The sequence below is a fragment of the Echiichthys vipera genome (assembly GCF_963691815.1).
Source record: "Echiichthys vipera genome assembly, chromosome: 14".
NCBI lineage: Eukaryota > Metazoa > Chordata > Actinopteri > Perciformes > Trachinidae > Echiichthys > Echiichthys vipera.
The window spans coordinates 17,403,568-17,429,622 of record NC_139839.1 but is presented as its reverse complement, the minus strand read 5'-3'; the positions used below and the strand labels follow the sequence as shown (position 1 = coordinate 17,429,622).

Sequence of the window (26,055 nt, the reverse complement as noted above, 5' to 3'; positions counted from 1 at the left end):
TTATTTTTGTGAGGTTGTCAGGAAAATATTTTTATTGACAAGGTCACTGGCTGCAAAGAATTTAAGGTGACGACTGACAACTTAGTGTACTTAATAAGAAATCATATGACAAAGGAGCTAGGGAAAACAAATGAACACAAACTGCAAAATATATTTATGACCACGACAGCTTGATTACTCCAGTGAACACATCTGAATTTGACCATCCCTTTATGTCCAGACAGTATTTACTGTAGACTGTTATTATGACATTTAGAACTTAAAAAAGCGTGGAAATAACACAAAATATGCAATATATTTTGAGATTTGGGAGTTTGAAACCTTGTTCGTGCAGTGAACTTTGCAGGTCTAACAAACAGGATATAAACACATGTATGCCTCCCCAGCCTTCCACATTAGTCCTAATCCTCAACGTGATGGACCTAATCAAACACTTCATTACAATGTTATTGAGCTTTATTTTTGATTTAACTGTGTTCACTACACACAGCAATAGTCACATTAACTTCCATAATATAAACAGAGATATCAGACAGTTTCCACACATGAGCCAGGCCAAAATGTCACCACAGACAAGTTTCAAAATAAAATGTATTCACCTAAATGTACCATACAGAAATTAAATACCATTAAAATATTATGCTTTCTTTAACTGTGCCCAGTTCACCTGAAACTGTAAATGCAAAGATTAGACAGTTTTCCTTATAACACAACAAAGACACCAGTTATGAGCTGTGGCCAACACATTTCAAAATAAAATGCATACTCTTACACAGTGAATAGTAAACTAAATTAGACTCTGAAAGTTTTATATATGTATATTTGTAAAAATGATTTATAAGGATATTTTTTTTTACAAAGTTTACCACCCGTAAGTTGCTATGGCAACTGAGGATGGCGTGCTGTTGTGCGCATGCGTGGAGCGTCGACACCCACCACTTTCGCAGACAGGAAGTGTGACCAACTTTTTCCACCATCCAGCCCTTCCTCCACACGTTTCAACGCGCTGCCTCGGCCAATGTGGTTTATTTTAGCTGCACAAGTGTAACAACAGCGCGTCTAACCGAGAAAAGCGTGTGTTACACTCAGTTTAACCCCATAATCCGCCTGGAAGTCGCACACACTTCCTGTCCTCTCGCTTAAACCCGTGTACTGTCCCTTTAAGTAAAGGGGCCGCGCAGTCGGATTTGCAACCTTTTACAGGCTGAACCTCCGCTCACTCAGGATCCATTCATAAATAAGACATCGTGTGGAAAAAGGAAACTCATACAGCATCTGATTTTTTTCATCCAGCGGACCGAGGGGCGGACAGGAACCAGACATGTCCACCTCGGTCGGGGACTGCGTGTTGGGGGCACGGCCGAGAGAGCAGAAGTGACTTCCCATGGCTGACCCCCCTGCTGATGGTTTTGACTTTATGTGCGAGCCGTCAGGAGGCAGCTTGATCCAGCTCAGAGCGTTTGTCAAAGCCTGAAAATGCTCGTTTCCTCACAGGGTTTGGTGTTTTCTACGTGCTTCCGCCTTACACGAGTCGTCCCGGTGTAAACAGTCTACCGCCTCGATCCAATTTTTTTGTTTTCTAATAAATGAGCATACACCGGAGGAGCCGAGGACCTGACATGCCGATGGAGCAGTGAGTTATGATGGCAGCTAAAGAGGACCTGTATGCCAAAGTGACGCCGCGGAGGCAGCGCCAGAGCCGGCCAGTCACCATCAAACATGGGTCCACTCTGGACGTGCTGCTGTCCATGGGCTTCCCCAAAACCAGGGCGTGAGTACCACACACACACACACACACACACACACACACACACACACACACACACACACACACACACACTGGTCACTGTAGCCAAAGTTTCAGTATCATCATCAGCTGATCTGCAGCATCCATGCTTCTTGTTAACACCTCATGGCCTTTTAATCTTTTAATATGTAGTTTTTGCTTAGAAATCCACAGACATGTTGCATATTATAACTATATAGATGTGTTATTACATGATTGTTGTTGTTGTTGTTGTTGTGGTTGTTGTTGTTGTTGTTGTTGTTGTTGTTGTTGAGGACACTAAATGCATTGTAGATAGGTGGACGAAGTAGTCAGATCATTTTAACAATATATTCAATTCAATTTTATTCACAGTGCCAAATCATAACAAAAGTTATCTCAAGACACTTTACATATATAGAGTAGGTCAAGACCAGACTCTATGACTTATTCATGATTTACAAACCAAACTATTCCTCCATGAGCAGCAGCAAGTCGCAATATCTATAATAATTATGTTCATAACAGTAATATCTATACATCAGTGCAAATACACTTAATTCCAAGTAGCCTACAGCATTTACTTATAAAAGTGTGTATAACTGACTTACATTTACTTCAAGTTCAAAAGTAAAAGTACTCACGTGTACTTATACGCAGGAGGCCCTGTCAGTTTTATATTCTATATTAGGGCTGCAACTAATAGTTTTTTTCTTTGTTGATTGATCTGTTGATTATTTTCTCAATAATCTAGTCGTTGTTTAGTCTATAAAATGGTGAAAAATGTCGATAAAGCCCAAGACGACGTCCCCAAATGTCTTGTTTCGACCACAACTCAAATATAAGAAAATATTCACATTTAAGAAGCTGAAATCTGAGATTTTCTATCATAGAATATAACTCCAATCAATGAATCTTTACATAAGCTGTATTATAATGTTATAGACAGTGATGATGGAGCTATTGAGTTAACTGTACTGAATATGCATCATATTTTATAAGTCTATTATGCTTATCATCTGCAATGTCCCAAGTGACTGCTTAATTAATGTAATGTGTAATAAATGTTAATGTAGTCTATAAGTAAAAGTAAACAATGCCTCTAAAATTCTCAAATAAAGTAATAAAGTAAATAAAGTTCTATTTAATAATCAGTACTTTAAAGTGAATACGTTACTGGGCTTTTGTTACTTTCCAGCACAAATGCAACTGAAAGTGTGCACAGTCTATGTGTGTGCAGCACATACGTGTCCATATGTTAATTGCACATATTTCCCAATACAAAAGAAAACTACGAGAGATAATGAGTGTTTTCTGAGTCACGCGTTTCCCTCGGTTTTTCAATGTGGACCTGATCCTGTGGGCATTCCTGCGTGCTCCTCAGCGCTGCGCCTCATCCATCCTTGAGAGAAGGCGTTGCCAGGAAACAAGCAGTTGGCTTGTGAATGAAGTGTATGGATTATGTAGTTAAATACATAAAAAAACACTGAGTTGTATGTTTGCTACTTAGTGGCTGTAGGTTCAAATATAACATCTCAGTTCAACCATTCATGATTATTGAACGTACGTTTTACGCAGGACTGTAGAAGATTGTTTATAAGACTTTCATTAGGGAGTTTTAAGCATTATTTGGCACAAAGTTTCTATCTTGGAGAAAACAAATCGATAAAAGCATTTCTCTTTTTAAAAACAGAAACTAGAGAAATAGTAAAAATATAAAATGTGGAAGTGCAGCAACATCGATGAATGGGCTTGTATCCTTTTACACCTAAATCCAGCCTTACATGTAACGCAGACCCTGAAAATGTAACCACATTTTAATCAAAGTTCTGCGTGGCTCAGTTTTTACATCTCAGCCTCCTCTCTACCTAATCACACAATCTATAATCATAAAGTCTCTTCTCGTTGTTCGTGTTGTCAGTGACTCCCACGTTATATATTAAGGCAAGATAACTTGAACAGCCTTATCTCACGCAAAAGCCTTTCGGTTTGTGCAGCGTGCCTCAAAATTGTGTCCCGTGTAACAAAAGGAAATCTGAAATACTTCACTTTGAGTCTCTGTCAGCAGAGGCAGTAATCTCAGAGCACCGTCATTAACTCCAGGATCTGTTTCTAGTTCCAGCATCTGAATTTTAGCAGATAAAACTGTCTCCCCATGTAAAACAAGAGACTAGGATTTAGGAATGACTCTTGACAGTTATCAGAGCTTTGCTAGGCCTGAAAGTGTCAACAGTCTTTCTTCTTTTAACTAGACGGATGCAGTATCTCAAAAATTAAGCCTTTTATCTTCTTCAAAACTGGCTCAGGTCATCCAGGCTTTCATTGTTCCAGACTGCAGCGCTCTCTGCTCCTGCCTAATGAACCACTGCAGACACAAAGAGGGACTGTGGTTTGTTATATTTGCACACTCATATCTATTACGGAGGACATCTTTGATCGAAGCTATACAATGATAATGTAAGTAGGATAATTCAGCGTCATTATCTTCAAGCCTGCCTGGTGTGATGACACAAGAACAATGAGAAAACATAGATAGTTACGTGATACAACACCGGTGAGGCTGCATAACGTGTATGCACATTACCCTGGGATGTTTCAGTTGGGGGTGTTGGTTTGGCTTGGTTTTTCTATCTGCAGCTTATGGCACAGAAATTATTAGAAGGGATATTATTTGAAAATCTTCCATGCGAGTTTTGATACAAATATACCAAAAAGATACCTTTTTTGATCCTTTACTTTGAAGAATATAACTTATTATACTTTTAAAATCCTTTTCTACAACAACTTCTCACATACTTAAAGCTGCACAAATGAGATTTCTCTATAATACCATTGGAAGAATTGTGAGCTGGCGAGCTAATGCATAACTGGCTGACTGGCCCCGTTTGCATTTATTTATTTGTTTGTGTTTATTTAAACACATCATTATTTTTTCATTTATTTCTTTGTTTTTCAGTTGAAATATTTAGAGTCCTAGAAAATAAACAGTTAAAAAGACAAGTTCAAATAAAAAGTCAATGAGTAATTGTTTGAAATAATCGTCATCTCAATATTGACCCAAAATAGTCATGATAATGATTTTTGCCATAATAATCGAGTAGCCCTAGTTCTGTGAGCTAATGAGCTTTCTTATTATGCTGTTTTCTATCCTGGTGTCTCTGTACGCTGCTTTCATCAACCATGTGTCCGCAACAACAGGCCACTGATAAACCCGCGTACCTCCACTGCTCCAAACAGCACACAGATGTCGGAGATTCAAACCGAGCTAAAAGGACACCGAATATCGGACACTTGATAGGTGCAAATGAACACGACTCCAAATGAAAGCTAATGTTGGTACGTACTAGATCAATGCGTAAACACGAAAACGTTTTGCTAACACGTTCGCCATGACAAGGTCAAATAAGTCAACAATATGTGTCAGTGGTGTGTTTACAGCTCGCTGTGCTGCCAATGAGTTTTTACAGTTTGTCTAAATTCAGCCACTTTTTTACAATCCTCAGCCACCGGCCCAGACGCATTTCAGTGAAACATCAAAAATAAACCTTTGAGTTGCATATTCTGCTATCAGGTCGTTCCCTAGAAGAAGGAATGATTGGAAAATCAGTTATCAGTCATAGCTTCAGAGAACAAGGGTTTCATTATGTTTGGCAAGTTTTTTTTTTTAAGCCAGTAGGGAGCATGAATCATGTACACACACACACACACACACACACACACACACACACACACACACACACACACACACACACACACACACACACACACACACACACACACACACACACACACACACACACACACACACAGAAACAGCCCCTCTCTTCAAATTGCTGAGTCATTAAGGAATTGACGACTGTAAGAGGATGGCTGGACAGTGGTCAGTCTACCCGCTCTGATTGTGTGCGGTGGTCAGAAGCAGGTTTGGAGACAGACACATGTGCCATTGTGTTTGTTTTGCTTTTGGCAGAAAAGCATGATAGGAAATGTTTCCTCTTTCCTCAATAATCTGGTTTAACCGGAGACATAGCCAAGAGTTGAGAAACACTGAGGTCAGGTCTTTTTATTTTAATTGATGATGTTTCCCTGGGAAAAAAAACCACCTGCCTAAAGAAACATCATGCTCATTTTCAGGTTTATACTTGTATTTTGGGGTTCTACTAGAACATATTTACACGCTTTAATAAAAAAAACCACAAACATTATTTTTCTCCTACTGTCTGTCTGAATATACCTGTATTCACCCTCTGCATGAAACGCTCAGGTTTAGCGCCTGTCTCTTTAAGACGCATTTCAGAAAAAGCCCAGTCTGCTCTGATTGGTCAGAGTTTCCAGGTCTTCAGCATCTGCGCTCTCTGAATCTCTGCGCCCGGGAAATGACCGTAACGGCACTGTGGCGGCACTTTCTACCTACATAAAGTATAGTTGTGACATCAAAAACCGTAAAGTGCTGACGACTCGTTTAAAGACCCAGTCTCTGAATACGGGCTGTGTGCATTGAGCGTTTTGATAAAACACCTCAGTCTGCTTAATTGTTGTTTACAACATTGATACTACTAAAATCAACTAAAAAAATAACTCTTTCAGAACTGAAAACAGAATTTTCTTTATAATTCATATCCAATTACATAGTTAATAAACTGTAAAATACTATGCAAAAATGAAAGCCCTTTTTTTTAATTCTGTTGTAATCCAGTTAAAACATAATTTACATGTAGTCTATATTGTCTATTTTAAGCAAGAATTAGCCAGAAAAATACCCACCGTGTGCACTTTTTTAATGTAAACTCTCCCCAAGGTTGCTAACACTCCCCAAATATTCCCACACAAAAAACTGAAGACTTTACCTCAGTGTCTTCATTGGTTTAACATTAACATTTTTACATTATAATAACTATCTATCTAGGTCCGGTGAGTAAAACAGACTCCTCTGAGACCTCTGGGGATGGTTCAGGCCCAACAGTTTGTGACGGTACTCTCTTTAATCCATGGGAACCTGCTCCTACTTAATGATTACTAATCTAGGTATTTTCCTTCAATGTGTAAACTATGTGTTCTCTGACGTTTTTTAAATTGTACTTGTGTGAAGGGGATTTCCTCGGGATTTCATTGTGACCATAGTTAAATATTAATTCCTTGTTGTAGTTTATTTCCTTAATATTTTCCACTCTTTCCTTTTTATAGTGCTTGTGCAGACTCATGCAGGGTATTCAAAGTCCCAAAAACGGTCCTTGCTTTGTCCTCCAAAACATTTTTGGTTTGTCTATCTGTTGTACCGTATACAGAACATACTGTGTGAAGTTTATGTGTGTTGGCGCATGTATCGGAATCATCTCTAAAGAAACATGATGATGGTGTGTGTGTGTATGCAGTTTTAAATGTCGTGCTTGTGGCCAAAACAACAGTAGAGGTGGTGTGGAGAGTCACACCCCTGAAAATTGGGACGACAATTTGGAGAGCTGTGTAAAACAACTATGTTGCAGGGTAAAGATTTGCGTATAATCATCTACTTCAGCTTTGTTTTGTGTTGTTACACAGAGGAGAAATGTGACAGTTGTGAGCAAGGGAAACAGGAAGTCAATGACAAAAAAGTAACAGATCATCGAGAACAGGGCCTTTTTACTTTATCTGATACTAGCACGATGTAGACGGAGGCACTGAACCAGAAGAGAAGTTTCCCCTAAGACTATACAGCAATGTCATGTGATTAGACCCATCACAGATGTGGTCACCGGATGTTGGTGTGTGGAAAATTCAACTTCTGTACTTTGGTCAGAAAGCTTGTGCTCACAAAAACAGTATGGCCCTTTTTTAGAGGTCAATTCAAATTTAATACAACAAACAATATAGCTATAATGCCACGTAAAGAAGAAATGCATGCACCTCTATCATTTCCACCTAGAATCTGTGTGGTATAAGATCTATATACATTCTTTGAGTTGTTGGCCAATGTTTGTGCTTTCTTTGATACATTTCACTACAGTATTGTTAAAGATTTGGGCAGCACGGTGGTTCGAATCCCAGCTGGGGCCCTTCTGTGTGGAGTTTGCATGTTCTCCTGTCTAAGTGGGTTTTCCCCGGGTTCTCCGGCTTCCTCCCACAGTCCAAATACAGTACATGCATGTGTTAGGTTAGGTTAAGCTACGCTAAATTGCCAGTGAATTTGAACGGTTGTCTGTCTCTGTTTGTCTCTATGTGCCCTGCGATAGACTGGCGTGTGGTACCCCGCCTCACGGCCCGCGACACTGATTGATTGTTAAGGTCTTGAAATAATTACTGTGGGAAGCATGATGGCCTGACTACTGCAGTTGAAGGGATGTTCCCTCCATTGCATGCATTACAGTAGTCGTATGCCATCGTAGATTCATCTATAACCGTTGACACTTTTAAATTGCTTGTGATGTCCGACCAACAGTACAAAACCCAAATATATATTCAATTTTCAACGGCAGGAGCGCAGATGTGGAAGACCTGGACAGGCGCATAAACAGAGTGCATCTGACAGAGGGTGGATACAGGTATATATTCAGACAGTATGAGAAAAATCATTATTTTTTTAGATTTAAGTATGTAAACATGTTCTAGTAGAACCCCTAAATACAAGAATGAACCTGAAAATTAGCATAATACAGGACCTTTAAGTGTAGTAGTAGGATATATTGTCTTGAATCAGACTGTTTATGCAAAAGGGCCCTTCATTTTTGAGATTCTGCGCCCCCATCTTGGTTGATAATGAGCTCTAGTTTATAAAACAATGGCAAAATTGAAGTGCTTATTTCATAGAAATGAAATTGTCGTTAGTCTTTCACATGTTTGTCGGATTCATTGTGCTTTTAAAGCAAAGACTTCAAAGCCACTGCGGTTACTGGGCTGTAACATATGGAGCTGCGATAACATTATGTACAGTCGATTTTTTTTTCTTTTTTCACCCTGCCTTTTGTGTTTTAAAGAGGAAGTCTGTGTGCAAGCAGACTGTTCTCCTACCGACATAAGACTCATAACTCATGCCATAACAACTACATGTCTCACTCAACTTCTCTCTAACACGCACATGTTAGATAGAAGCATCATGAGAAACCACTTAAGCTTATACGAGAGCAACGCAATAATAATTACCACACAGAACTTTTAAATACATGTGACACTTTGGTGCCTGTGTGTGCAGCTTGCAAGAACAAACTCTTAGCTTGTACTCAAGACAACCAAGAGGAAGTCGCCCATTTCCGGAAGTGGCTTGTGACCTTTAGTGAGCGCTCTGTTGAGCCAGTGGTGGGCGGTGGTATCACGTACAGATAGGAAAAAAGTTGGGTTATCATAGTTTAGTTTTTCTCTTATAAAGAAGGCCTGAAGATCGCAAAACTTACTGACTGGACAGAATAAATGCTCAGAAATCTTGTACTTCCTGACAGTTTCTCTTTCAGCTCATCTGTGTGACATTTCAGTAAAATGAGTAGGTCTTGATTGAGCGTTGTTTTAAGACATCAATGTGCCTACAAACCACGACCGTAACTCAAACATATGCTCTTAGCTTCCTATGACACATCCTGGGACTGTGAAGAGCGTTGTGTGTGATGCATCAGTATTTTGGCACTGTGCCTCATATATTCTTAGTGAAACAATTTCTTTTGTGCACTTTGACTTGTTTCACTGACGTTTCTCATGCAGCGCTAAAAATAACACTCATGTTAACTCATCATGCACACTTCATTTTTGGTTCAAAAGAAGCGCTGAGAATCATTTGTTCAGTCTGATAAGCTTGATGGACACCTAAGGAAAAATATCCCTCAGTTAAACAAAGGCCCACACAGTTCATTTAATGGTGTCAATCTCTGACTTGCTCTGTCTGCCTCTGTGGATTTCTCAGCTCCAGAAATAATGAAGTGAGAAGAGGAGACGCAGTTCCAGACACTGGCTGAACACAGCTAGCTCTGTTAAAGAGAAAACGTTTGCCTTGTCAGCTTAAAAAGAAAAGCTTTATGAGTGTACAACACCAGAAGCTGGGGTGGTTATGGACCCCTAAACAAAATGTTGTGGTAGCAAAACACTCAAACAATAACCAACATCGATGGAAAAGTGTGACGTTGTGTGAAATACGCTTATTCACTTAGTTGGATGCAAAGATTTACTCTCATGTCTGTAAGTAGACTGTATAAGATATGGACATAGCCTCTGTGACGTCACCCACAGGTTTCTGTAAAACCAGAATGAAGCTCATAGTGTGCGTCTACCCATCTTGAAGCCTACATTAAATGCTAGCCTGTAATTATGCATAACTTTACTCCGTACAGTTGTCATTAACGGGGAAATTTGCTAGACCAAAACCGTGTTTTGCACCAGGCTGCAAACATATTAATGTCTGCTGTAAGGTTGGACATTAACTGGCTTTTGGAGCTGTCACAAGTGGCCATTTGAGGAACTGCAGTTTTTGACACTTCCGCTACATTTTTCAGCACAGCAGGTGGCCGCTTGGGTAAATATAAAGCTATTGCTAGCAGCCAGTTAGCTTAATGAAGCTACTGCTAGCAGCCAGTTAGTTTAATGTAGCACAAAGATGGTGAGACAGCTAGCCCTGGCTCTGACCCTGCTAACACTTCTATATAATCAGGCCGTATTTAATCCATACACAAGCAAAAATGTAGAAACAATTTGTTTCAAGTACGAGTGCAGACTCCAATAAGTCACTGAGGTGCTGTTAGCCAGTTAGCTTTATGTTTCGATTTCTGAATGGCTTAAACAAAAAAACTTCTACATGTTGATAAGTGAGCTTTAGCTTGAGTTGTTTCCATTTGTTTCCAGTCTTTATGCCAAGCTAATGGATTCACAGCTCTAGCTAGATAAAACACAACCATAAGAGATATGTATCAATCTTCTCATCTAAGTCTTCGCAAGAAAGCTAATTCGTGTATTTTCCAAATGTCAGCCTATTCCTTTTGATGACACTAACTTCATTATGCGTCTCTTATTATGGTGGCCCTGAACAACGGCTCTAACAAACAAATATTTCAAATGGAATATCAGTTGGTAAGTGTTATTGCTTTGCTGACGTGAAAGCATCAGCCTTGTGTGTATATTTTTACTCCCTGTCCTGGAGTTTTACATCACACTGTATACAGATGTGTTGCAAAGCCTGTGTCTCTGTTTTTTTGTGACTGGGCAGTCGGCTCGTCAAAAGGTTGACAAAAAGGGCGGTGACGTCTGGCTCGCCGTGGGCTCACAGGGCCTGAGCATTGTCGACCGGCAAATTTCCTCTGCTGACGGGGATCTCCTTAGGGTGCAGTCTGGTGTTGGGAGCAGCAGTGCTCTCAGCGCTGCTGGGGCGATAAGTGGTTAGTGATGAGTGTTCACGGTCGCTTGTAAACAGGAAATGTTGATTCGCCCATACAGCTGAGTTGGGGGTGGGGGTGGGGCTTGGGACTGTGTAGCTGTGTGTGTGCTAACATAGGGTGACATGGTTTTGTTAACGTCAGTTCCAGATGCTTGTTACTTTTGGCTTTAATTTATGATTTCCTTTTCCCTTCTTGGCTAATATACAGTATAGCCGTGAAAGGCATGGTATTTATGTTCCTTGCGATAAATTCAAACGCAGTGTTTACAGGAATCCAGAGAGCTCACACTCATGAGATAAGAAGTATGCAGATTGCCTGATATTAAGCACTAAGTTTCTCTAGCAGCCTGAAGTTTAGCAAAAAGGTCAGCTGTAATAAACAGTCCAAAGAATGTTTACATGTATGGAAAAAAAAACAGAAATGCTGCCGTTTCAGCACGCAACAGGCAGCCAAAGCATTTTATCTGTAGTAGGGTTAAATGTGGAAACAGGAACTGAAAACACTTGCCATATGTGGCAATAAAAAATGAAAAGCTGTTTCCAATATTGCCTGCAGCAGTGGTACATGTGCAAATGAAGTAAAAGCCATCATCTAGTTATTAATGCAAACAGTACTACGGATGTAAAGCCACAACAAATCCAGAGCGACTCTCACCCTAGCACTCTCCAACCTTTTTGTCTTCGCCTAGCGGTGAACAGGAAATGCAGTTTCTAAATAACTTTGACTAAGAACATAGGAGATGCCTCCAGGTTAGCTGCAGTGATTGAGGACAGTTTTCCTATGACCGTTCCAATGAATATTCAGTTCAACAAAAACAAACTCTAATAAAGAATTCTTTCTTTGGTTGCCCATGCAGTAAAAGGCCAACAGGGGCACTGAATTGGGGCCATCTTATCTGCCCCCTCTGAAAGGGGCATTATGCTTTTTTATCTTCTAAGACTCCAAGAGAAGATCCAGACACTCGTGTCCAAAAAAGAAAGATACTGAGAAAGTCAGCAATCTGAGGAAAAACAACTGCATCATAATCTGTGTTGATTAGAACCAATACTTGTTACCATTATAATAGTCAGCTTCATTTTAGATTCCAGCTTCTAAAATGGGAATATTTGTGAGTTTTTTTTTGTCATTTATTATGTAAATTGAATGTCTTTTTGGATTGTTCGTCATGTTTCTAACATTTAACCACCAAACAATAAATGTGTTTCAGCAGCACGTCTGTCACCAAACCTGGAAGTGAAAGTGTCACGCAGTGAAAGTAAAAAATAAGGTTGAAATATGCTGAGGTTTCAGATTGTGCAGGCTGAAACACATACAATATCACATAGAGCTGTGCAATATGGCGATATGTATCGCATGACACATATTGTTGCTCTATTGTTTATATTGCGGTGTCATAAATCATGCAATTCACAGGCTGGGGGTGTGTGAATCTGAAAGGAGTCGCTCCGTGCGTTATGCACAGCCAAACTGCGTTTCTCTCTCCATTAAATCCCCAGAAAACACACACAGACCAGTCTGTACACACCAGACGCAGGGCACACACACTCTGACACGGGCTGCAGTGTTTCAGTGGAATTAATAAATGATCAGCTGGTTATGGCTGTGCCGTCAGTCTGACAGTCTGACACAGCGCCATGAAATCTACCGTTCTAAATATACTGTTAGCTATTGTCAAAGAAAGTTACAAACAAAACATATTCATGTTACAACCACAAATACCTTTAATAAGCTGCCCGTATTAGAAATCACAGACCACATCACTCAGTTACCAACTGACGTGACCGCGAGCAGCACTGGACTCGTGCACCCGCCAGAATGAGAATGGGTTTATTACGTTCAGAGTAAAAAATAGAAAATAAAATAATAAATAGTCTAAGAATGCACTGGGAAAACATATTTTGCAGTTCACCTTTATTGATAGCCTACATTAATTATTAATTAATTAAAAAAATAATAATTATTTTTTTTTTTTACAGAAAATGTGCTACATTGTGATATACAGTATATCATTATTGGGATATGAAATGACCTAAATAGAGATTTTGTTCCAGACCAGATTTTTAAAGTAGCATTAAAGGCGCAATGAACAGTTTTGCCTCTATGATAACCACTGTGTAGAGTGCTGACCCGGGTGTTAGCACACCCTGGATCCCTCAACAACAAAAAAACCAATGAGATTCTTCCGTTGGATTTTGGATTTTTCAGAAAATAAGATGTAGCTTCCACCTTATTTCACTTGTGACACATACAGAATTCAAAATTCACGGGTGGGATGTTTACTGATATCTTTTATGTCGTAGAACAAAACAAAACAGTTTCTTAAGCCTGTGTTAACCAAGGACTTTATATCAGGCATCTAACCAAAAACTCATTAACAAAAACATTGAGACAAGGGGACTAAAAGTGAAAAAATGCTAACTAACTTCCAGGTTTTAGGACTCATTCCTGGAACACTTAATACTGAACATAAGCTTGTGTTTAGTTGTTGACTAAGTTATTTGTGCATGTGTAAGAATGGATATGATAAGTGGGGGATGGGCCCATTGAGGCTGCATTATGCAAAGGGTACAGATTTTCAGACACTGTGCCAGTGAAAGAGCAAAACTCTCACCTTTAAAATGTCCCTGGCGGTGTGCTAAGACTTCCTTCTGGTTCATCACCTCAGTCTGAGCCAGGCCAGATGTCTTCCTGCTGTCTCTGTATAAATTAACAAGGGGGATATGTTTTTTTTTTTTGTTATGAACTTTATCTACTGGATCCAAAAGTTTATACAGACATAATCCCATACTTCAGTACCAAACACCTGCAGCAGTGGTACATGTGCAAATGAAGTAAAAGACGTCATCTCGTAATAGTCACTGTTACTAATGCAAACAGAACTGCTGATGTGAAGCCTGAAAAGCTAATATTTAAATTGAATTTAGAAATTGAATGAAAGAATAAAGGTTGAATACAGTGACGTACAAAATGAAGAAATGTGTCCTGTGAACGTGTGGGGAAGAGGACTACTTTACGTTTATTTCTGAGAAATCTCATCGTTTTAATGTGTGTGGATTCAACATTAGCTTTCAAAGGGTTTTTGACATCGCATAGTGAGAGCAGCTCAGACATTGTTATTGAGTCTACTAATCAGATGAGTTCAATTTTTTTTGGAAGTTTCACTGTGAAGTGTTGAAGATGAAAAAAAGCCCGCGATCAAGCATTATGGTGCGAAGATGCGAGGAAAATGTAGTTTTGAAAAAGAAAAAAAAAGCACAATCCACAGTTAAAAACAGTCAGTAAGTGGTTATTTACCCACAGGCACACGAGCAATCTAGTTATCTAGCTTGGTACACAAATAAACAAAAAAACTACTTAAGAATTTAAATTAAAACTAAATGTGTAATTATTCCCACTTTTCATAAACATTACATGTCATTTTCGTGAATCTTATGTTAATGTTTTCTGTAGTCTACATATGCACTGAGCAGCTGTATTTTGAAAGGGGTAAATATACTAAAAATAAAGATCTTGTAAGACCTTTTCTATTATTTCATGTCTCAAGATTTCACTCTCATAAAATATCAGCGAGATAAGAAGCAAGCAATCCAAAGTTATAGCCTGGATTGGATTTTGTGACGTTTCAGTCACATCTGCTTGTAATCCCATCATGCTTTCTGAGAGAAAATCCCCCTCTTCTCCTCCTCCACACAGCACCAGGTGGAATCTCTGAATAAGAAAACTGTAGCCAGCAAATGACTCTCTGTCTTAAGCGTTTTACATGCAGCAGTGGTAAAAATGGATCAGTGAGGTTGAATGCTGCATATCAGTTACAGCCTGATAAAGGGAACAGACAGGAGACGTAGTTTTTGTCTGTGCTTCTCTGTCTTTAATCCAAGTTCGCCCTGCATATATTTACAGTATGTGTGCATGTTATAGTAGCTCAGTGTGAGCCATCTGTTACGTTGCTGTGGCCTTGGCGTTCCCATGCTGCACACTGCGCTCTGTGAGGGCACGCACTGCCCCGGGGTTCAGGGACTTTGTCGTTATCTAGGACCCTCTCAGTGGGACAAATTTAAAAATAGCTCATTGAATTTGAATTCTAGAGTGGCAAAATGTCACACTGTCAACGTCGGCACACATAGAGACCCTGCAACTCTCTGTATCATGCTGCGAACGATTGATTATCAGTTATTCAAATGCATTTCCTGTTACATAACAAGGAAATGAGCCATTCACAACATCATGCAAACATCGTTTACTTTAGTTGCTTGTCAGGGATCCAATTTTTTGGATCATAAAAAAAACAAATAAACAAAGATAAACGAAGAAGAGATAAATCTTTGGAAAGTGGCCACTGTGGTTCACAGAGCCGAGGTGTTCCTGGTGTTATTTGGTTATATCTGCTTTGCATGGAGAAGCTTTAATAAACAGACACCGCAATGTTTTGCAAGCACATACTGGACTTTCAGTTGCAACCAGTTCTTACCTAATCTGCTATCCAATAAAAGGCTTAAAAACTGCCAAAAAAAATCATCTTTAAAAAAAAAAAATACTGTATATATGCAGTATATCAACATGATCAGGGTTAGGATCTCTTCTTAAGTTCGTAGGCCTGGGGTCATCTCTGCCACACCCCGTTCCTGAATTCACAATGGGATTTTGACACCTATTTTTCCTTTAACAAACGTTGCACCTCCTACAATTTCGATATTGCGCTCTCAAATATTGCGATTTCGATTAATTTTCCAGCCAGAGTCCAGTGTATTAAATAAAGTCGCATCCAGACTCTGTGTCAGTCGTCTCGAGGCCAAAGAAAGCTGCTGGAACAAGCAAATCCCTTCAGATGTTTTATAAAAAGACACTAATTAGATTTTGAGCACTCAGGAGTAATCATGCAATCAGTTCTCTCTCGTTTCAGTCTCAAAAAGTTCTAGTTTTATGAAATGACACAGATAAATCATGGCTTTTTTTCCTTTTTAATATTCATTACACTACATCCCATTATACTTTTATCACCGGCATATTTAGGGGGTCTTAATATTGTGACATTTGAATTGTTAACCAAGACTGTGAGCTGATTTTCTGCCAGAAAATCCTCTCCTTTTTCCTAATCATTGACTGAATCGTGCCCTGCATGCGGAGATTTGCATCCACTGAGCTGAACACACTTCATTGATGATATTTTCTTAGCCAACAATATGATTCATAATCAACATCAGTGCTGTTTCATGAACTTCAGGTGTGAAAGATAAACTCGTGTTCTGAATTCAGGGTTTTCATTTTGCTGCTCTCACAGTCACATGGAAGCGCAGCAATCTCCTCCTGATCAACAGATCCGGAAGAGAGACTATTGATTTAATGACTGTGCTTTGATCTCCATTTCTCTTTCTCCTTGCAGCTTGAAAGCTCTGGTTTCGACTGGAGGGAAAAACGTGCAGGCAGCTTGTGACTGGTGAGAGTGACACACACATTTTTACCCGCAGTTATAAATACACAACTGGAATACAAACAGAACCTCTTGTAATGGTATATGTTCCATCGACTGACCTGAACCCTTAACTTTGTACTGACGTGTCACAGTGCTGTTACAGCAGTACCGCCCTCTGCTGGACATGAGCCGTCCTCTCACTCGTCTTCCTGTCTGTCGCTCTAGGCTCTTCTCCCACGTGGATGACCCGTTCTTGGATGACCCTCTGCCCAGAGAGTACGTGTTGTATCTGCGACCCAGTGGGCCGCTGCTCCAGCAGCTCTCGCACTTCTGGCAGCAGTCCCGCCTCTCCTGTGGGAAGAATAAAGCGCACAACATCTTCCCCCACATCACCCTCTGCCAGTTCTTCATGGTCAGCCTGTGTTTTTTTCACTACTTATGTTGTGGCTGTTTATAGCAGTTGTGCAATCGATGACTTGCTGTTTTATTGTCTTGGCACTCGTCAGTGTGCTGACGGGAAGGTGGAAGCTCTGACCGAAGCGCTTCAAACCACTGTGGCCAAGTGGAAGGGTCGCATACCCATGCCCCTCCCCCTGGAGCTCTACACCTCTTCAACCTTTATTGGCCTCTTCGTGGAGGAGCAGATGGCGGAGGTGTTGAAGACATTCGCTTCTGATTTTGCTACTGAAGCAACAGCAAAAGCAGGTTTGAGGCCCCCTGTGTCCCTTTTAATGGGAATAGTTCAAATGAACAATGTCTTTAGACACAGTGTGCAGGGTAAATGTCCCCAGGCCTTTTAGAGAAATGATAACATCCACATCGTCAGCTGAGCAGTGTCACCAAATGATACATTTGAATTTTTTCTGTCTCAATGGAGAATCCCAATCTTTTTGTCTTCTCAGATGTTCATGTCGAGCCTCATAAGAAACAACTTCATGTCACTTTGGCGTATCACTTCCAAGCCAGTCACCTTCCGATTTTGGAGAAGTTGGCCAAAACCGTGGACGTGTCTTCAGGCTGCGACTGGCTGGCTGTGCTCTTCTCCCGGGATATTCGGTTCGCTAATCACGAGGTCTGATTTGCTTCCTTTTGAACATTAGTACCTCCTCTTAACATGTATGATTCCCACTCTGACTTTCCTGACATTAAGTGAAAGAAATGTTGCCCTAACTGTAATTATTCCCAGATTCACGTTGATCCCACAGTACCTCTTTCTTATGACTGTTAATCACCTCCCCTGTAGACACTGCAAGTCATGTACCCGTACGTGCCTCAGAACGACGATGAGCTCGAGCTGGCGCCGGGAGACTTTATCTTCATGACTCCGGTGGAGCAGAGCAGTGCCAGTGAGGGCTGGGTGTACGGCACCTCGCTGGGCACGGGGCTGTCTGGCCTGCTGCCGGAGAACTACGTCAACCGCGCAGATGAGTCTGACACCTGGGTCGTCCATGGGTAAGAAAGGGGAAGCACAATACAACTCCATCTTTCTTGCATTTAAAAAAATCTATAGAGCCATACTGGGATAGCCTGACTCCGCCAGATGGATTGATTCGCATTTGCTCAGCATATCCATCTGGGAACTCTCGTTTGGAGATCATTTGGGAAGGGGCAAAAATACTGGTTGCTGATTGGATAAACCATCTGTCCATCACCACGTATGTTGGTGATAGACGGGCAAAATCAATCAGATCAAAGAAGCGTATGACGTACTTACAGAGAGTCCGTAAAGGATATTTGCATATTTTCCTCCTAGAATAGCCTCCAGTGCCGTTTTTTGCTCTTCTTGCAGAGAAGGAATGCTCTCTAATTCTGATAAACATTGCTCGATAGCTGCGCTCATCTCATCCTTGGAGGCTGCCATGTTTTTTACACTGGACAGTCACTTCTTGGGTGTCAGAATCAGAATCAGAATTCTCTTTATTGTCATTATACAGTACTTAGTACAATGAAATTTTGTATGGCTTCTTCCGTACACATATAAAAACAATGAAAAATCTAAATAGTAACAGAAACACAAAGACAAAGTCAGTAGGCAGCAGCTGGCAAATAGCGTGGAAACAAAACGCTTTTAAAAATGTTTCAAATGTATATTTACAAAAGGGTACAGTAAATTATAAGTTAATAATGCAAATAAGTATCAGTCAGTTAGGAGGTGGGTTGGTGCGCAATCAGAGGCCACAGCTCTGGGGTAAAAACTGTTCCGCATCCTGCTGGTGTTGGATCTAAGTGCCCTGAACCGTTTACCGGATGGCTCAAACAGAGTGTTTGATCCTCAGTATGCTGCGTCACATTTAAACCCGCCTCAAAACCAGCGCTGATTGGACATTTGCTTTCTCTGTCACACGTTACCAGACTGATCTGCGAGTAAAATCGGGAGATCAGGATGGTCTCACAAGGCTAGTACTGAGATTCCCTGGGATCACATTAAACCAGTGAAGTGAACACGCGAGTATCACAATAACAGAAATAGCAAATTATCACAAATTTCCCCTCAAGGCCCCTTTTTGCAACCGCTTCACAAAGACATCAGTGGGTGTTCTCTCAAACTAACTTAAGTGTACATTTTGTACAACTGAGAACAAATGCACGCAAATCAGGGGGATGTTTCAAAGCTGACTGGAAAGATTAAAGGGAAAGAAAAGAAAATTAATCATCTTGTCGGCCTGCTTCTTGACTAATCCTTTGACTGGGCTCCTTCGCCCACATTACTGCGCTACTTTTACAGGTTATGTTCCCTCCCTTCTTACATCCATTCATTCTTGTCACTCTGTTGATGTTTTCAAGAAAAAACCACTTTTACTCACTGACTTTTAACTGTGCCCTACTTTTGCTTATTCCAGTGTTTCTCTACGGTCATGTTACACTGTATGTCTATTAGAGATCGACCGATATGGATTTTTTTAGGGCTGATGCCTATTTGTTTTTCATCAGCCTTAGCCGATGACCGATACGGACTGCCGATTTTCTTGAGCCGATATTTGGAGCCGATACTACTTTTGCTCTCTCAATTTACATCATAAAAGTGACACAATGATGATAGCAAATGTTACTAGTTTCAAATTTAATGAAAGGAACATTTACTGAACTTAAAAAAGGCGTCTTGGGGCGCCTGGTGGCGTCCCGAGGCTAGAAGTCCTTGACACAGCGGCCCGGGCTTGATTCCCTTTGCTGCATGTCGCCCCCCTCCCTCTCACTCCATTTTCCTGTCATCCTTCAAGCTGTGCTATCCAATAAAGGCATGAGAAGGCCCAAAAAATAATAATAACAATAAAAAAGGTCTCTCCAGCAACACAGAACTCCCAAATAATGCAGGGAAAAAAGATATCGGTAAACGCAGCAGCCCGCATCGCCCGATACCGATTCGGTAAAATCGGTCTATCACTAATGTCTATAGGAGTTTGTTGATCATGCGTACATCTTCTGTTGTTTCTTTCTCTGCACTTTGGATAAACAGTGTCTTATGCGTCTTAAGTGCTATGTGAATAAAGTTGAGGTCTCTGTGCTCCTCAGGTCTCACTCTATGCTCACCTGTGCCTCTCCATCTAACTCTGGCAGCACTGTGGCTGGGTTATTGTTTGATGGACAGCTGAATAACAGTCTGCTTGACAGTCTCATGGATCCTCACGGCCTCACCGGCCTCTGTCCTCCTATGCAGGTACAGTGCTCTTTTAATATTTGACTCTTCCTATGGCTTACAAAAAAGCAAAATTGTCGTCAGGCTGCGCACTTAAGTGAGCAAACATCCTGAACCTCACCTCACAGTGGTATTAACACTGAGTGTGTTAATACCAATAATTATACCCATATTGTAAAAGGTAAAAATGTCCACGCTCACATGGTTTATTTCTGAGTGGGGCTTAAAGTCACTAGCATGTAGCGTTTCAGACAGAGTGTGAATCCAGGTATATTCAGACAGACAGCATGTGTTCTTTTGACATTAAAGCATTTAAACATGTTCTAGTAGAAACCCAAAATACAAGTATGAACCAGACAATGAGCATAATGTGGGACATTCAATGCTGTGCATTTCTGTAATGCTTTGCGATTTAAAATGAATCTTTACATCAGGTTTCAAGGCCGACCAGTCAGTCTTCCCTGTCCAAGATGAGACTGTTTGTGTGTCGCCATGGGGAGAGGATGGATGTGGTGTTTGGGAAAAACTGGGTCACTCAGTGCTTTGACTCTAAAGGTTAGCACACCAGGGACATTGAAGAACATTTTTTTTTACTCTGTAGGCTTACGATAGACACTTTCCCTTCTTGTGTTAAATCCTAATTTGTGTTTGTGTAGGCCGATACATTCGCTCTAATCTCAATATGCCATCCAGCCTGCCAGCCAGGAGCGGAGGGCACCGGGACTATGATAAGGATTGTCCAATTACTGTGTTTGGCTCCACCCAGGCCCGTCTTGTAGGTCAGTACATTTGATATCAGGTTTATTTTGATGTTGTAAAAAAGGTTACTCTAGATTACTAAAGGATTTGGGTTTTTAAGGATCGTTAAATACAGGAGAGATTCTATTTATATAACAGTTATAATGCATTGCAATAGGATCACACTGTGTTTCGGTCCATTCCAGGTGAAGCCCTGTTGGAAAGCCATACAACAATAGACTTTGTTTACTGCTCTCCTTCTCTTCGCTGCGTCCAGACTGCTCAGAACATTCTGCAGGGTAGGACCTCATCAACACTCTGACCAAAGTCACAGACAAGTTACACAGCATCTGCTCATTTGTACACTTCAAAAAAGTTACTGCTACATGATAATGTTTGATTTTTAGTGTTAGTTTTGGATCTGAAACCTTCAGTTTGGCTTGGATCTCAAAATGGTTTGTGGAGTTAGGCTTTAATGAATTACAGCAAAACCTCTCTTGTACCCAGATACATCATTAGGAAAAAACTCAGAGATAGGAAAAGAGAGAGGTTTAACAGGAGGTAACTTCTTTTCTTTTAACATAGAAAACGCTTAATGAATGTTTTCTTTGTTTAGAAAAGAACAAATCTTTTCTCTGTCAAAGCCTTTAACTTCCTAGTCATTTTGTGCACATGGAACCTACACAATTACTCATCGCATGTCTTACGTTTCATGTGAAGATGTATTTATAGATTTTCTGTGAAAAGGTGCTTCACTCTGTGTCAGGTCTCCAGCAGGAGGGAAAGACAAAAATCCGAGTGGAACCAGGATTGTTTGAATGGACCAAGTGGGTGGCCGGCACATGTTTACCTGTCTGGATCCCCCCAGCTGAGCTGGCCGCTGCTAACCTGAGTGTGGACACAACATATAGGTAAACAGCGACACAAACACTACAGCATCTATACTCTTTTATCTTTGATGCTGCAATTTAATACAGTCTTGTATACCCATCGTTTTGTCCTTAGACCTCATATTCCCATAAGTAAGCTGGCAGTGTCAGAGACCTACGACACCTACATCAGCAGGAGCTTCCAAGTAACCCGAGAGATCTTGGCAGAGAACAACAACCTGGGTAAAACTTTACAAAGCACCACATGTTGGCAATAATCAATGGCTGCAAAGCCCGCGTTCTTTTTAAAATTGCATTTATTTTAATGCTTCTTGTTAACTGATGTTTTCCCGGTGGCCACTGTACATTGAGCATGAGCAAAACTAAACAATAGGATCTGTAATGGCTGATGGCTAATGGTGATACATATTGTTATCAAGATATGAACTCACTTTAATCGTTTGAAGAATTTGGCCAAAACGCTCAGCCCTAATGGTGACAGGCTTAGGGGTTTGGGATGATGGGAGAGATGTGGGCTCCCCACTTTGTGACAGTTTAGAAAAAAATCATGAAATCAATATAGAACTGCCCGTTATCAAGCTATTCAAGTCACTCAGGGATATTTATGATTCCTTTCGATAATGGAAATTCAAGATCAACTTATTATGATGTGTTTTCGTGTGACTAGTGTTTTTTCAACAATAAAAGCATTAGTTATCCAATCCCTAGTCCCAATCTTTTTATAATTGCTGGGTCATAGGTCATAGAATCTGCAAACGATCAACTACCGAGTGCCCATAAACAGTATAGAAAGCTAATGGTATCCGTGGAATGTGGTTCTCGGCCCTCTGCTTCTTTCACACAGGAAACACGGTCCTGATTGTGGCCCATGCTTCCTCCCTGGAGGCTTGCACTCGCCAGATACAAGGTCTCAGCCCCCAAAACTCCAAGGACTTTGTCCAAGTTGTCCGAAAGGTCAGTTTGCTGCTTTAATTACAATGTCTCTTCTATGTCTATCCTCTCATTCTTGCTTTGATAACATGCACTTATTTCTTCTCATTGTGCAGATTCCTTACTTGGGTTTTTGTGCTTGTGAAGAAATGGGAGAAACTGGGGTGTGGCAGCTGGTCGACCCACCCATCTTGCCTCTGACACATGGACCCAATCACAGTTTCAACTGGAGGGAAATGCTAATGCAAGACTGAAGGAAATGCTGTTTGACTCTCTATCTTTCTGTGGCCCTGAACTATTGAAGAAATATTTATTTTGAACCTACTCCGCTATAGATCCAGCCCAACTACCCAAAAACAGAGAGAAAAACACGTCTGGCTTCCGTCAAAGACATCATGCAAAAAATGTGCTTTCATTGAAGCAAATGTATTCAGACCCACTGCTCAGGAAGGAGAAAATACAGTTTGTGTGGAGATCACACCAAAAAAAGAGCTACAGATCGGGCGTCAGTTTGTCGAGTTTCCCGCAGCGCTCCGCTTCTTCTTCCAAAATGTGGAGGTGCTACAAGAAATGTTGATATTTCTTGATGGTTGCTGATGAATCAGGTTATATACCAAGAGAAGGTGTCATTAAGTCTGTGGATCCTCCTCAGGCAGGGCGGGGAAGACTTTGTGTTCTGCTGCCTTCTCACACACTGTGACAAGAATTAGATGAGAAAGACTTCTACCACAGAAATATTTTTCCATGTGTCAGAAATTATTATTTAACTTGTAGCTACGACCTTCCTGTGAAAAAGCACAAAAGAAATGCTGACAATCAGACGGGGAGAACTGATCTTCATTGTTTCTGGTGCTCAGGTGGGCGGTTTACGATGCCTGTTTTATTCCTGTAAATGTCATATCATTAAGTGCTTCTTCTAAGTTAACATTTATGTGTCCAAATGAGTCGTTTTACCTTCCTGTAATGCAGTTTGGATTTACCACAACAGTCACAACCAAGTCAGTATGAGTTGAAGCTAGGGGAGGCAGAATGCGATAAATAAAACCCGCCAGAATTTGAAGCAGAGTGAGACCTCTTCCCGCAGCTCTCCCTCTCCCCTCTCTTTCCTGAGACCCTCATCACACAAGCACAGGCTTCATACAGTATGAGTGCTAGCCATTCATTTCTCCCTGATACCGTTATGTAGCTATATGAAGCTCTATGAAGACTAGCATCCTGTTTTCTTTGCAAAGTTTTTTTGCAAAAGCATGAACTTGAATTAGCCACAGCCATGAGCATTTGGTTACAGTTAGCAAAAGCTAAACTATAAGCTACATTTATCCATCTCTGACATGCTTTGCAGAAATTGATACTTGTTTTATTCTATTTTATACAGCTTGTGTTTTTTTTGCATTTGTCAGACTCTCTTTTAGACTCTGACAATAACCTTGTCAATATCGGCGAAGCCTTTAAGAGCTGAAGAAAAAATGCTGCTTATAGTTTATTCTGCTAACGTTACTCATAGGCTCACAGAGCAGTCTTCATGTATGCACTGGCCTCTCCCGGTCTGATAACCACAGCGCTAAATGTTGATATTAATGATGGTGCTCATCAGACATGGCTAGAATTTAGAAACTGAATTTAGAGACCGATCCCGCGCAGGTGGGATTACCCTTCAGCCTATCTTGAAAACCGGCTCCTCTGCCACGTGTACGTTTTCTCGTCCGTATGAGCAGTAGGCTTCGATGTGGCTTTGGTCTCTGATCCTCGCAGAAGGGTAATGCTGCCATCTGCACCGAGACGCAGTGGCAGCATGAAAGGACACGTAAATACAGCAGATGAGCCGGGCTACCATAGGCTAAAGGCTAACCCCAGCAGCAAACCAGCTCTCTCCACAGTTTTCACAGATGTCCACCACCTAGACAACAAACTGGACTGTTCGAACAGTTTTACACAGTTTACACTGTAGATGGATAGCAGCAAAGTCTCTTATCTGATATTTTGACCTTGAATCAACTGAACAGCATTTCACCAGAAGTAGCGTTTGCAGAACAGCCAATGGGAACACTCTCTATCTCTCTCTCTCTCTGAAATGACCTGTGATTGGCCAAAGACTCCCGTCATAGACAGATTTTTGAAAGGCTGAAAACGGCCCAGGAGACGTGCAGAGGTCTAGTTTTCTCCAAAAGCACTTGAATTACAATATGATGAAACATTATTATGGATTTTGTGCCCGTAACCAAAATGAAACTGCCTATCCCAGCTTTAAGAAAATTAATAATTACAGTCTGCTTTTGAGTGCATTGACTAAAACTTTTGCTTGTTCACCATGACCCTGGCCCTCTCTGTGTGTAAGCCTGATAACCACACTGCTTTTCAAATACTTTCCTTTTTTTATCGGTTATGTCAGATGATTTAAGTGCTTACTGCCTGTACCAATTATGTGTTGTATGACTCAGAAAATCTATTGCTACTCTCAAAAATGAATAAAGTAAGGTTGTGGAGTTATGAAGGCCTATATATCGACCTGTTCATGTGTTATGTATAAAAACATCATTTTCTTTACATCAGTTACTTTGCTTTTAAATACTATTGTGCTCATGAGCGGGCATTGCAGCGCTAACTAAGTAACACTGAAGCACTTACTGTCCTACCCAATTGTGAACCAACTTTTAACTTTACTGAGGACCAGTTGCAATATCTGCCATAGAATAACAATTTTCACTTGTCAAAACAGGAATAGCACAGATGTCATTTAAAACAGTTTTGCAGTCAGTGCCATTAGGTGTCAGGAGGACCTTCCCTAAGTGGAGTGCAGTCATCAGTAATGTTATTAAAGACACCTGTGCTTTTAATTTCCGTTTGTAACATGGCTAAATGTCTGCTTGGTCTGTTAGTTCTGACACTAACAATTATGTTAAGTCATGTAAAGTTAATGATACATTTCAGAATACTGAGCAATTCTCTTTTCTTTCTCTCTTCACGAAGAAGCACTTTTGGACAGTTTGAACCCTGACCATTGCTACTTTAATATGCTTGTAGTGTCTGGAAAAAGGAAAATAGAAAAGAGTTATTATTACCTCTTAATGGCTTGGGAAAGTAAAAATGTACATGAAATCAAAGTGTCTCACTAAGCATCAGTGAAAATGCACGGTCATGACTATTTAGAAACTGCTCATTTTGCTGTTTAGACCATTTCTCAGGACTGCGTGGGCATTCGATTGAAGAGCTCCCATGGCAACCCACAGGTACTTTTGCTAACCAGCCGCCATCACCGTTAGCTGGCTAACTGTCACGGGCTTGAAAGTTAGCCGGCCGTCTCCTTCTACCGCAGGTGCGGCATTTTGTGTCTTGGTAAGGTGTTTGTAGTCTGCTAAAATTAA

At 40.7% G+C, this 26,055-nt stretch overlaps 1 protein-coding gene across 1 annotated transcript; it reads left to right on the top strand.

Annotated features, from left to right (window-relative positions):
* The first annotated feature begins 1,298 nt into the window (after window positions 1-1,298).
* On the top strand, window positions 1,299-25,141 carry LOC310956204 (ubiquitin-associated and SH3 domain-containing protein B-like). Its single transcript, XM_083926365.1, has 14 exons — window positions 1,299-1,771; window positions 16,472-16,525; window positions 16,727-16,913; window positions 17,008-17,206; window positions 17,404-17,573; window positions 17,745-17,953; window positions 20,012-20,156; window positions 20,570-20,690; window positions 20,792-20,914; window positions 21,080-21,172; window positions 21,640-21,784; window positions 21,879-21,985; window positions 22,608-22,717; window positions 22,810-25,141. Exons 1-14 carry the CDS (start codon window positions 1,641-1,643, stop codon window positions 22,945-22,947), a joined length of 1,932 nt encoding a protein of 643 aa, XP_083782491.1. The 5' UTR covers window positions 1,299-1,640; the 3' UTR covers window positions 22,948-25,141.
* Window positions 25,142-26,055: the final 914 nt, after the last annotated feature.

Excerpts from the sequence above, each read along its gene's own strand:
- LOC310956204 (XM_083926365.1), top strand. The coding sequence starts at position 1,641 with ATGATGGCAGCTAAAGAGGACCTGTATGCCAAAGTGACGCCGCGGAGG. Across the intron at positions 20,157-20,569 it reads GCCTCTGTCCTCCTATGCAG|GTTTCAAGGCCGACCAGTCA; the intron begins GTACAGTGCTCT and ends TCTTTACATCAG. Across the intron at positions 22,718-22,809 it reads TTGTCCAAGTTGTCCGAAAG|ATTCCTTACTTGGGTTTTTG; the intron begins GTCAGTTTGCTG and ends CTCATTGTGCAG.